Below are 14,032 nucleotides of genomic sequence, written 5' to 3'. Positions count from 1 at the left end.
TGACGGCGTCCTGATGACTCCACTTAGAGTTAAGGGCTTTCTTCTTCTTCTTCAAAAAGTGGTGTAGTTAATGGTCCTTCCTTAATAGGAAGACCCTATTTTGTAGGTGAATAGTAGATTCACTGGGAACTGATAAGGAATGGGGAGAGAATAAAATATGGGTTAATGTAGCATCACTGTAAAGGGGGTGGTTAATTGGCACAGACTTAGTGCGCCGATTAGTCTTTTTCTGTGATGTAAGTTCTTGTGATTCTTGAATTTTTTTTTGTTTTTAATGGATGTTATTTCTAACTTCATCAATGGCTTACTCTTGACTTTTTGCTGGGAGTGTAAGCCTTGGAGTTGCTAAAAACAAGGCGGACATCTTTACACAATTCCATCGGTGTTTCATAATTTCCAGCCTCCAATGTCTCCTTTACTGTGCCAAAATCCATTGGTGTGTCAACGATCTCTCTATAGTCCTGAAAAAAAGATGTACAAAAAGAGGATGAAACCAAATCCAGGCAGTTAAATCAAGGCCACTGTTTGGAGAAATTACAATTTACATTCTTAAAATTAGGCCTTTCTTTAAATCTCCCAATTAAACAACATAATTTTGGTGGATGTATGTTCAAACATGCTCCATAAACTTGTTTTTCTACCAAACCAAAACACCTAAGATAAAGTAGTGAAGGAAATCCCAGAAAAGGATAACAATGAATATCCCACATGTAACAAGTAGCCAACACACACAAAATGCTGGAGGAACTCAACAGGCCAAGCAGATGCAGATTTTCTCTTGTTTGTGATTTGATTACTACTCTGTGAGGTCTTCTCCAAGGATGCCTACCCTGAAGGAGTTTAAATCTTCCCTTCAACAGGAGTTCAGCGAAACTCTGTCACTGCTCCCCAGCTGTGATCCCTGCTGCTCTCAGACCCTGAACACGTGCTTACCCAAACCTGCTACTGCAGCCATGTATCCTTTCTGGGAACAGGTCTTCACCAATCAACTTCCAACACTTTACTTCATCTCTCCCCCTCTAGGTTTCACCTATCACCTGATGTTTCTCTCTTCCATCCTTCCACCTTTTAAATCTACTCCTCAGCTTTTTTTTCTTCAGTCCTGCCAAAGGATTTCGGCCCAAAACGTCGACTGGACTTTTTTCCATAGATGCTGCCTGGCCTACTGAGTTCCTCCAGCATTTTGTGTGTATTGCTCAGATTTCTAGCATCTGCAGATTTTCTCGTTTGTGTAAAAAATAGCCTGTGATTCTTGCTATAGATAGAACTAATCCTTTACAGATTTAACTAAAAGCAAACACTGGAAACCTGAAATAAAAATAGAAAATGCTGGATGTGGATCTATCAGTGAAGATCTTTTTAAAAAAAAGATGCATTAACATGGCAGCGCAGGCACTTGGTTTCACACTTAGAAATTGCCATCTTCTTAAAAAGATGAGCCAGCAAAAAAAGGCATTAATCGCAGACTGCTGGGCTTTCTTCTGGTACCATATGTTAATTTGTATAGGGTTCCGGCCCGAAACATCGACCGATCTTTTCCAAGGATGCTGCCCGACCTGCTGAGTTCCTCCAGCGTGTTGTGAGTGTTAATTTGTATATGAATATGAGGATGGATTAAATAACGGACTGTGAAGGAGGGAAAGCTATACATTTTTGAATCACTGTTACTGGGGAGCTGCACAAACTGGGCAGTTTTCATCTGAACTGGAATTGGTCCATTATCCCTGTTGAAAGGTTTGCTAGTGCTGTTTGGCAGAGTTTAAGCTAACTTAGCAAGGCAGAGAAAAAATGGACATAATAACACACATGCGGTAATGCAGGCTAAATTGCATCCATGTTAATGAACTTATTGTCATGTGCCATGTGGGAATACAATATTGTTGCTATCACAGAATATCTTTGAAAAAAAGGATAAGACTGTCAACTCAGCATTCCAGGGCGTTGATTCTTCATTTGTATTGGGGAGGTGGGAGTGTGGAACCAAAAGAGATTGCAGTGCCATGTTTATTAAGGAGTCCATTACCGTGGTAATAAGGGAGGATGTCCAAGAAGGCTCTTTAAATAAAGGCACATGGGTTGAGCTTTGCTGGGTGTATACTACAGGTCTGCTAACAATTAGCAGGAGATAGAATAGATATGTTAGACATATCACAAAGAGATGCAAGAATAATTACATGAATGTGTTTTGGATTTCAACATTGTGATATTAACTGAAATTGTTTTAGTGTGAAGGACACCGAGGGGAGAAGCTTTTAGAACGTACACATGGACAGTCCTAATAACACTGATAATGGCAGTATTGGACCCAAACTCAGGAAATGTGAAAATATAACGATGACTGCAAGTTGCAAGATATTATGGAAAGGGAAAAGGATTATCCAGAAATTGTCCTGAACTGAGGGAATTTGATATCATAAGATAGGATATATCAGGCTCTTGTGAATCTAACCATTGTCCATTATTCAATTATGCCTGGAGTCCACTGTTGGAAGGAACTCTGAGGGTATCACACCACTTCAGCTGATTACCAGGGCAGTTGATATCCCGCTAAGAGTTTGTGACATTAGTTTGGTGGATAACTAATTTGCCTCTTGACAGTATCGTGTAACAGTATACTAGTTCAGAATAAAGTGGGGTGGAATGAAGACAGTTAGTGTTAGCATGGTGGGTGGAAAGGCCTATTTTTGAGCTCCATCACTGTGGTTATGAGTGCTCTACTCAACAACACCTATCATCCTGTCAGCTCAAACTGCTGCCACTAACAAGACACTACAATATGAAACTGGGCCACCTACATGAATCAATTTCAAGGAGTCATCAATTGTAGAGTCTGACAAGAGGCATCACACCTGTATGCTTCCAATATAAGCACACACAAAAGTGCAGCTTTTATAATTAATGAAGCTTGTTTAAGCTACTGATTTTTATTCAATTTTACAATACAGTTCTGCCCCATTGCATTTAAAGAAATACATCATGTGATTAAACTTGTCAACCATGTTTCTTGTACCAACTTCTGTAACCCTTACAGAATTTCAGGCTTTGCACTGTGAGGAGGAACTCAAAAACTACTTTCATACAACTTAGTTTAAGCATTAAGTTAAATGAAAAAATGAGATAAGCAGATAGCACACAACAAAATAAAGAAATTAATGTATTTACATACTGGGTATTGAAACAAATCTACAGGACGCCGAAAGGGCTCCGAGTCTTCACATTGAAAAATTAGATCCAATAGCTCTCTACATCTCTCCTTCCATGCATTTATATCATGTGTTTGAACACGATTACGCTGTGTTCTCCTCGGACGGTACTCCTGTATTCAGCAACACAAAGGAAGTTGAAAGATTATACCTACAATATATATGAGCACCCTCGATTCTGATCTTCCATCACAATATGTAGCCCAATACAGTTTCTACTCTTGACAGTACAGCTATGATCAGACTTTAGTGCAAGCTCCAACCTGTAACCAGGGTCCTTGTGCACAACATGTCGGAAAGTAAATGCTTTTTAGCTCCAAGAAAATCTACAAAATCCATATCAGGGCACATAATGAAAAAAAGTCTTGAACACACATGTTCATTGATGTTTATCTTTCTCATGGGTGCATCCAGAATAAAACACATGCTGGTTTCAGAAATAAGGTATACGAGGGGTGATTAATAAATTCATGGCCTAAGGTAGAAGAAGTCAATTTTAGAAAACCTAGCACATTTATTTTTCAACATAGTCCCCTCCTACATTTACACACTTAGTCCAGTGGTCGTGCAGCATACAGATCTTGGACCTCCAGAAAGTGTCCACAGCAGGGGTGATTAATAAGTTTGTGGCCTAAGGCAGAAGGAGATGAGTTATACAGCTCTCGTTACATGCACATGCAGTTCAACTCTTTGAGTGATTAGGCAGAAGGTTTGAGGTTAATAACTCATCTGCTTCTACCTTAGGCCACGAACTTATCAATCACCCCTGCTGTGGACACTTTCTGGAGGTCCAAGATCCATATGCTCCACGACCGCTGGACTAAGTGTGTAAATGTAGGAGGGGACTATGTTGAAAAATAAATGTGCTAGGTTTTCTAAAATTGACTCCTTCTACCTTAGGCCACAAACTTATCAATCATCCCCCCCCATAGGTCACATGCTTAAAAATATTTTAATAGGCTATTTTAGGTAGATTACAGTTTCATGTAGATGACAATACATCCCCTCTTTATACCACACTGAAGAATCCACTATCATGTAAAATGTCAACAGAATTAGGTTTGGATACTGATACTTCACAAGGCGAATATCAAGCTACCTTTGTATTCCTGGTAGAAGTTCCTGGAACATCAGAATTCTCTGCCTCATGATCCTAATGTCCAAAAAAAATCAAAACTTTTACAAAGAAATATGAAGCACATTAATAATAATTATTGAATATTTCAGAATGACTAGCTACTTCAAAGCAAAATTAAAATGTCATTTTCCATTTGGTGAATAACAATTAGTGCTTTAACATGACTGCATATCCAGGATTAAAAAAATTTAATAGTTTCCAAGTACCCTACATAGAGTGCATAAAGACATGTTGGTGATTGAAGTATTACTCATGGCATCCATTTTTCCTACACACAATAGTGGTTCCCGAGCTGGAGTGAGCAGCCCTTTGAGGATGGGAACGCCAAAGATTAAAGGGGTGTATTAAGTGTAATAATGATGCCGATTTAGTGAAAAGAAGATAGCTAAAAAGAACTGGTCTGACTACCAGTCAGTAGGCATTGCTAGCAGAACTGCAACTCCTTAAAGGGAATAACTCAAAAATTCATTGCACACATTCGGCTTTGTTTTTTTTCCCGGGGGCGGGGGGAACAGCGCATATTATATTGACTGTTAGCAAGTAGAGCTCATGCTCAGAAAAGCTGGGAACTATTGACCTGTTAATTGAGGCAATAACACAACCCAAAACAAAACCCTACTTAACCATCCTCAAAAAGACTAACTTGAAGTGCTCGATTCTGTTTGCCTCACTATAGAAAGGGTGCAGAGGAGACTTACAAAGATGTTGCCTGGATTGGGGAGCATGCCTTATGAGAATAGGTTGAGTGAACTCGGCCTTTTCTCCTTGGAGCGACAGAGGATGAGAGCTGACTTGATAGAGGTGTACAAGATAACGAGAGGCATTGATCGTGTAGACAGTCAGAGGCTTTTCCCCAGGGCTGAATTGGCTAGCACAAGAGGGCATAGTTTTAAGGTGCTTGGAAGTAGGTACAGAGGAGATGTCAGGGGTAAGTTTTTTATGCAGAGAGTAGTGAGTACGTGGAATGGGCTGCTGGCGGCGGTGGTGGAGGTGGAAACGATAGGGTCTTTTAAGAGACTCCTGGATGGCTACACGGAGCTTAGAAAAATAGAGGGCTATGGGTAAAGCCTAGGTAGTTCTAAGGTAGGGGACATGTTCAGCACAGCTTTGTGGGCCGAAGGGCCTGTATTGTGCTGTATGTTTTCTATGTTTCTATGAAGTTACTGAACATTGGAATGGGCAATGTAAGCAGTACAAATCCCAACTATGCATAACGCAATCACTGACAAATGATGATGGACATTTTTTTAACCACAGAGTATTATACATCTGATTCTATCTTTTGCTCAAAATGTTAACATGTAAATTTTAGCAAGGAATTACTAGACTGCCATCTGCATTAAAAATCTAGCCTATTTTCCTTCAATGTCATTTGAGGCTAGACAGTCGAAGTTCAGTTATTGCTTCCAAGTTCCTATGTGGTGCCGCAGATGAAATCAGATATATTAGCAACTCTGAACTCTGAACAGAATGGACACCATTATGTCTAGCTTGAGTCCGTCAAATCAAGCTGGGTAATTTTTTTTACATTTAATGGTATCTATTTTGCACATTATTTTGTTCAATTTCAGAGACTTATTTTACCTCATCATCGTCATCTGACATCATTTTCTTCTTCAGGTTATTATAAAATGGTAGGATATCAGTACAGCTCTGGTCTCTGCAGCAATAAATATTTAAGGTTAAGTTATAATAGGATACAGTCAAAAGGAAAGTCCATCAAACAAAGGACTACTGACAGCTCAGAGATCTCTAGAAAAGTAATAATGGAATACAATGATATTCTAGAAGCCTAGATATGGTAGGCTGTGAAGATTTATAATTTACATTTCAAATATTAAGGTTTGGAAATAGGATGTAAATATTTTTGCACTGAACCACTTTACCTGAGGGTAGAAATTTTTAAATATGCCAGATATGGAGTTCAAGTATTTTTTATTCAATTATTTATGAGAATCATAAATTAAGAGCAAGAAAACATTTTAGCACAATGAAACAGAAAGAGAAATAATAAATTACTGACTAGTAGTAAAGTACTGACTGGCCAGTTTTTGAGTATTTAACATGTAGGATATTTAAGTTAATGGCCTAAAAAATATTTATTCTTGAGGTAAAACTGGCATCAAATCTAGTATCTTTCTCAGGCTACTCCTGGAATCAGAAGGCATATTTGGGATATCTTCTTGACCATCTCTGTGTTGGAGCGCTGACTGGACCCAAAAAAATTCTAATAATCGTGGAATTCAATTCTAGGAAAATTCTAATTGAGAGAAGGTCCTGACAGTTGCATGAAGAGTTATCTGATAATGGTTCTCGAGTCTTTGAGCTATTCAGTTTACCAACAGGCACTAAAGGAGAGCAACGGAATCCAATCACATGGCTGGCCTTTATTAAGAGCTTCTTGAGAAGTTTCAAAATGTGCTAGGATGTAAACTAAATACGTTATTTACCCAACTACAAAAGCTACACTAACCTAGCTAAAAATTCAATATTTCAACAACAAAATAAATGGCTACAGATGGTGCTTTGTTCATCCAGATAGGACACTGTTATCCCTGCATTAATGAGGCTCTAATTCCATGACACAGATGATTCTCAATTAGTGGCATTATGGATAGGAAGTAAATTCAGTCTGGACAGTGATATCTCACAAAGGAATGAATAAGATTTATTATAGAACTGAATTTGTAATAATTATACAAAATATTATAAAGATGCAAAATTTAAGTTATAGTTCTTTTACATAGCATTTTTATGACATATTTTCTAACCCTAGGAAGTTCCTCATAGCATGTTAAGTATTACAAAAAGCTGCAATTAATCAACTTTGGAAGCGAGATCTTCTGGTAGTGCCAGTAGTGGGCAGTTTTACGAGCAGAAATAAATATAATTACTTCTTCAGAAATATGCTAATATGTTCAGAGAACATTTTTTACCAACTATCTTGAAAGCCAAAAATTTTGGGGAAGTTCTACAGTATAAACAAAGTACAAACTGGACACAATAGATCCATCTTTCCTTCTCTGCACCAAAGAAAATAATGGAGTTCCCTGTGAAGAATATATCAAGTGACTGACGACAAAGTTGTAAGTCGAATGCAGAAAAATGTGAGATCAACAAATGGTGCACCAAATGGAAAATCAGAGTACTTTAAAATAGTTACAGTTGTAAAATGTTGATATTCAAAGGAACTTGGGTGTACAAAAGTCTCTGAAAGCCAACATTCAGGTGCAGCAAAGCAATCTATCATTTGCTTTTAATACATGACAAATGGGTAAAAAAATAAAGATACTTTATTGAAATTACACAGGGCCTTGGTAAGACCGTACTTTTGAGATAGTTTTGATCCTTTTTTTCTAAAAATATTATATACCTGTCTTCCATGGAGTGCAGTGAAAATCCAAACCGATCCCAGGGTTGGCAAGTTTGTTGTATGAAGAGAGATTGGGATTCTTAGGTCTTTACTACTTACAATTCAAAAGAATTGGAGGCAAGGCCATTAAAATGTGGAAGATTCTTACAGGTCTTGACATGTTGGACGCAGAGAGGGTGTTTCCTGTGGTGGCAGAGTCTAGAACTGAGGCATTACTCCCAGAACAAGGACTGGGCCATTTAAATTTCAGGCAAGGAGAAATTTCTTCCCTCGGAGTGTAGCGAATCCTGGAGAACTACAGGGTGTCATTCATCAAGTTCATTCAAAGCAGGAATTAATAATTTTTCCTGGGACTTAGGTAAATTAAAGGAAATGAAGATTCTGCAGAAAATGCTGAGGTAGATTAGCCATGATCTTAATTAATAACAAAGCAGATAGTCTTCGCCTACTCCTCATTCTTACATTTCTCTCATGTATTTTTCTATACATTTGTTCAAGTATAATTTGACGACTATGATACTTCCTGTAAGATGGCAGCACACTTGGACGCAATGGCCTTTCGAGGTGCAACCAAATGTATGATTGTTTGTCCTTTATGTCCTTTTTATGATCGCAAGATTGTGCTGGATATTAAGAACACAAAGTACTGCAGGTCTACCCTACTAGCAAGTTGTTCGATAGCAGTAGAGCTGGACTTGTTGCGCACTGTGTTGCAGCCTATTTCAGCCATCTGGGGAAGAAGGCATTCGTGGCAGTGCATGGTCCAGTGGATGGTATGGGTGATTGTCTTGGACGTTTCTGTTGTGATCACAAGACCCTGTCGGACAAAGTAATGTAGAATGCTGAGAGTCCCATTCACTGGTTCATTGACGAGACTGAAGGTGGAGGGAGCAGCATGGCCCTGGTTGTAGGGCAGACCAGGCCTTTGTCAATGTCTCAGGGTTGCTGAAGAAGTTGAAACTGGAAATGGCTCAATGCCACTGCATTCTGTGCTGGGTTAGTGACTGGCCCCTCCCGCTGGTGTTTGCTCCGAGGAAGACAAACTGGATTGCATTCATCTGCAGCTGCACTGTCAGATATGAGGAAGTGCTGTGAGCTGTTCTTACAGAAACATGGCTGCATGCCATCATCTATAGGCCATGACTCTCAGGGACTTGGGCTATATTGTTAATTTATAACTATGTTATTTTTGTTACTATATGTTTTTCTGCTATCATAATTAAATGTGCAGTGTCTTGTGTGCAACTATTGGAGCTTCTGTTGAAGGATAATTGAACTTGAACTGACCATGTACAAATATAACACACATTGTACACAAAGCAACGTGCCTCACTTTAAGGCAGGAGTTATGTTTACTAGCTGCAATACATTCCTACGTATATATCAAAATAAAACTTACTTAATGAAATGCAGGAGGACATTGATGACAAATTTGGCAGATTTAACAATAGGGCTTCCAGGCTCATTGAAGGTACGTGCATTGTGTTCAATATATCGTACCTCCCATATCAGTGATGACATACGTCTGAAAAACAGCAACATGTTGCTTAAGCATAGAATTTTAAATGATTACATAAAAACCATTTATGAGCACAGGCAACTCCTTAGAGGAGATGTATCCAGGTCGGGAAAATAATTGGTACTTCTGGAAATTTCTTCAAACAGTATGATATCAAATCAAAAGTGAGGAAATAAAATTTCCTTTCACACATTCCTTGTCCTAAGTAGTAACCAAAACTAAACCAAGGAAATAAAATGAAAACAAACAAAAGAAAATGTCTCTATTTTCACAATATTAAAGTCAATGTGGATTAGAAGTCTTGCTTTTCTCCAAACTTTTAATATTCATATAATTCATATTCCATGATGGCAATTTTACATTGTAAAATTTATTAGCACAAACTTTTATTCCTCTCCCTGCTGTAATTTTTACAAGAGACGAAATACTACTGCTTTACTATCTATTAAAATATATCGCTAAGCAAACAGATTTCAATATGCTCAAATCACGAGCAGAAGCTAAATCAAAAGATCTCTGATTCATAGGAAACACTGACACCAACCTCTCTTTAAAACTGTGCCAAAGAGAATCTCAAGACAGGAAAAGTGTCACAACATGTATTTATACATATATTGCCCTAATATTGCAAATAGCCTGATGCACTCCACAGGAACATTAACAATATAGTTTGGAAGTTATTCTAAAGGACAGTACAACTAAGTATTTCGATAGGCAGTACCTGATCAACATGGCTTTGTGTATGGTAGGACATCTAACCAACCTTATAGAGTTTTTTGATGAGGTTACAAAGAAAGTTAATGAAGGCAAGGTGGTGAATGTTGTCTGTATGCACTTTAACCAGGCCTTTAACAAGAGTCCTGTAGGAAGGATGGTCCAGCTGGTTGTCACTTGGCACTCAGGATGAAGTAATAAACTGGATTTAGCATTGGCTTAGCAGGAGAAGACAGTAGATAAGTTGCCTGTGACTAGTAGTGTGCTGGGCTCATTGTCACTTGTTACCTATATTAACAATTTGGATGATAATCTGGTAAATTTGCAGTGACATGAGCGGTGAGCAAAATGATAAGCAGCATAGATAGAGAGTCAGATAATTTTCCCCAGGGTGAAAATGGATAATACAAGGGAGAATTATTTGAAGGAGATAAGAGGAAAGTACATGGAGAATGTGTGAGGTTAAATTCTTTACACAGAGTGATGGATGTCTGAAACACTGTGCTAGGGGTGGTACAGGCAGATACATTAGAAGTATTTTAAAAAAACTCTTAGATAGGGACATGGATGATAGAAAAATGCAGAGTTATGTAGGAAGGAAGGGTTACATTGATCTTAAGAGTAGTTTAAAAAGTTAGTAAAACAACATGGGCCAAAGGGCCTTTTTTGTGCTGTAATGTTCAAAGTTCTAAAACACCAAGATTGGGGATGTAGTGGAGAGCAAGGAAGGCTATTAAAACTTGCAAAGTGATCTGGACCAGCTGGAAAAATGGGGTGAAAAATGGCAGATAGAATTTAATACAGGTAAATGTGAGGTGATGCACTTTGGAAGGACCAACCAGCATAGGAATTACAAAAAGAACGGTGAGGCACTGAGGTGTGCAGTAGAGCAAAGGGATCTAGGAGTACAGATCTATAATTCCTTGGTGACACGGGGTAGATCGAGTCATAAGGGGACCTTCTGAAACAGTGACATTCACTGAGCACAGGAGTTGAGATAATATGTTGAAGCTGAGTTTGGGGCAGTGTGCAGTTCTGGGCACTTACCAACATGGAAGATACCAATAAGCCTGGATGAGTGCAAAGAAAATTTATCAAGATGTTTCTGGGACTTGAGGACCTGAGTTATAGGGAAAGGTTGGAGAGGTTAGAACATTATTCCCAAGAGTGTAGGAGAATGAGAGGAGATTTAATAAAGGTATACAAAATTGTTATGGGTCTAAATAGGATAAATGCAAGCATGCTGAGCTGCAATATTTGAGAAGTTTTGATGAATGAGAGGGGTATGATGGCTATGGCTGGGTGCAGGTAGGTGGGACTAGGAAGACAAACAGGTCAGCATAGAATAGATAGGCCACAGGGCCAGATTCTGTGGTGCAGTGCTCTATGACTCTATAACATAGAGTCAGAGAACACTGTAGTCAGAAACAGTTCATTTAACCCATCAAGTCCCTGCTGACGTTATAACTTGTCTTGTCCCATCGACCTGCACCTGGACCACAGCCCCCCATATCCCTCCCATCCACATACCTTACCAAATTTCTCTTAAATGTTGAAGTCGAACCCACATCCACTACTTCCACTGACAGCTCGTTCTACAATCTCATCAACCTCCGAGTGAAGATATTTCCCCTCATGTTCCCCTTAAGCATTCAACTTTCATTGATGACCTCTAGTTCTAGTCTCACCCAATTCCAGTGGAAAAAGCCTACTTACATTTACCCAATCTATACCCTTCTTAATTTTATATACCTCAATCAAATTTCCCCTTATTCTCCTACACTCCAGGGAATGAAGTCCCACCTAATGCAACCTTTCGCTATATTTCTGGTCCACAAGTCCTGGCACTCTTTCAAACTTACTTACATCTTTCCTGGAGGTCAGTGACCAAAACTGCACACAATACTCCAAATCAGACCTCATCAAAGTCTTATACAACTTCAACATAACATCCCATCTCCTGTACTCAATACTTTGATTTATGAAGGCGAAAGTGCCAAAAGCCTTCTTTATGATGCAAACCTATTCAACCTTTCCCTATAACACAGGTCCTCAAGTCCTGGCAACACCCTTGTAAATTTTCTCTGCACTCTTTCCATATTATTGACAGCATTCCTGTAGGTGGGTGACTAGAACTGAACACAATACTCTAAATTAGGCCTCACCAACATCTTATACAACTTCAACATAACATTATCTCTCCTGTACTCAATTACTTTGATTTACAAAGGCCAATGTTCCAGAAGCTTTACAATCCTATCTACCTGTGCCACCACTTTCAATGAATTCCTACATCCCTCTGTTCTACTGCACTCCTCAGAGCCCTAGCACTCACCATGTAATTCCTACCCTGGTTTGTCCTCCCAAAGGGCAAAACCTCACACTTGCCTGTATTAATTTTCATCTGCCATTCTTCAGTTCATTTTTCCAGCTGGTCCAGATCCCACTGCAAGCTTTAATTGTCTTCCTCACTGTCCTTGATGTCATCCAGACATTTGCAGGTCCATTTTTCCACACTATCATCCAGATCATTGATATAGATGACAAACAACAATGAACCTGGCACCAATTCCTGCAGCACACCTCTAGTCACATGCCTCCAGTCAGAGACGCAACTGTCTAGTACTTCTCTAGTTTCCCCTGCTAAGTCAATGTCTAATCCAATTTACTATCTCACCTTGATTGCCAAACCATTGAACCTGCTTGACCAATCTCCTATGCAGGACTTTGTCAAAGGCCTTGCTAAAGTTCACGTAGACAATTTCCACTACGTTGTCCTCATGAGCTTTTCTGATAACTTCATTGAAAACTATAAGTTTGGTTAGACATGACTTACCACGCACAAAGCCATGTTGACTATTCCCGAATCAGCTCCTGTCTATGCAAATAATTATACAGTGCATTCTGCTTAACTGGTCTATCGGATAATCAGGGCAGCCACTTATTTGGGACAGCTCTTAAAGGACAAAAACTAATCAAGAAAATAGCCAAGATTCCCTTTATTTATTTGGGACAATATGCTGATCAATAGGACAGTCTCCAAGAGGACCACAAGCTTGTCGTAGGGTTTGCAGGCTTACGTACCTCAATGACCCAGAGAACTATATTGACTGGAGCATTATGCTTTGGTTTTTGGTAGGCTCCTGGTTCAGGGGTTCAACTCAGGGCTAACAACTCTGACTGGTAAGACAACATTGTAATGGAAACAGCAATGAAAATCCTTCTTCATCCAAGTGTGCAGGTATTCCTGAGTCTCCAGCAGGGACTGACAGTAGTGAAAACTGAGAGGAAGCTACCGACATGATGAAGGAAGCCCTGAACACTACCAAAGATAAAGGACCTTCATTGCTGCCCTAAATACTAATGGCAGAAAGATAGTAGACAAATAGTTTCCAACTAGCATCAGTTGTGTGTGCTTGTGCTTAAAAAGTAGTGATTTTTATCACTGATAGCTAGCAAAAAATACGCAGTAAAACAGTTTAGAATTGTTTTGCCCACTGCAGTTTCAAGCATTCAGGCTTGAAAATGCCAGAAAAGGCCAGAAATGAAAATGAAACAATATCACTACTTCAGTAAGTTAAGAACAATGAAAAATTTGAAGGTGTTGATAATGTGAGGGGATCCAGGAGTGCCCCTATTAACTGTTTGAAGAGAGACAGAGAGAGACATTCATCATGGATGGTTTGTTTGGAAAGGAGAGAGAGACAGAGTTATTTACCACCGATATGTTGCTTTTGAAGGGAGGGAGGGAGGGAGGGAGGGAGGGAGGGAGGGAGAGAGAGAGAGAGAGAGAAGATTAACGGTTGGACTGTCACTTTAAGGCATTGGAAGTAACTTTGGATTTCTACTGAGTTTGGAGTTGGAGACAGCACTCAGCAGCTCAGAAGTTGCTATGGTGACTGAAGGCGGTGTTATTTAATCATTCGATGTTATGATTTTCAGCAGGTTGTTGATATTTCTTTCAAGGACTTGTTGCCTGCTTGTGCTCTCCTTTACAGACAAAGGAGGGAGGGACTCTTTGAGTGACAGGTGATGCTCAGCCTGGTGAAATAAATGGCAGATCAGATGATACAGACCTCAGACAC

General features: G+C 39.2%; 1 protein-coding gene across 3 annotated transcripts in view; it reads right to left on the bottom strand.

Moving 5' to 3' along the window:
* The window catches only part of phip (pleckstrin homology domain interacting protein), a 192,638-nt gene that overhangs the window by 12,688 nt on the left and 165,918 nt on the right, over positions 1–14,032 (bottom strand). For all 3 annotated transcript variants that reach the window (XM_072250216.1, XM_072250215.1, XM_072250210.1), the window contains exons 32-36: positions 9,114–9,239; positions 5,926–6,001; positions 4,303–4,356; positions 3,167–3,316; positions 309–461 (exon numbers count right to left, since the gene is read on the bottom strand). In XM_072250216.1, coding sequence (XP_072106317.1) covers positions 309–461; positions 3,167–3,316; positions 4,303–4,356; positions 5,926–6,001; positions 9,114–9,239 — 559 coding nt within the window. The remainder of the gene's footprint in view (positions 1–308; positions 462–3,166; positions 3,317–4,302; positions 4,357–5,925; positions 6,002–9,113; positions 9,240–14,032) is intronic.

The sequence above is a fragment of the Mobula birostris genome, chromosome 2 (assembly GCF_030028105.1).
Source record: "Mobula birostris isolate sMobBir1 chromosome 2, sMobBir1.hap1, whole genome shotgun sequence".
NCBI lineage: Eukaryota > Metazoa > Chordata > Chondrichthyes > Myliobatiformes > Myliobatidae > Mobula > Mobula birostris.
This window is presented reverse-complemented; position numbering and strand designations above follow the sequence as displayed.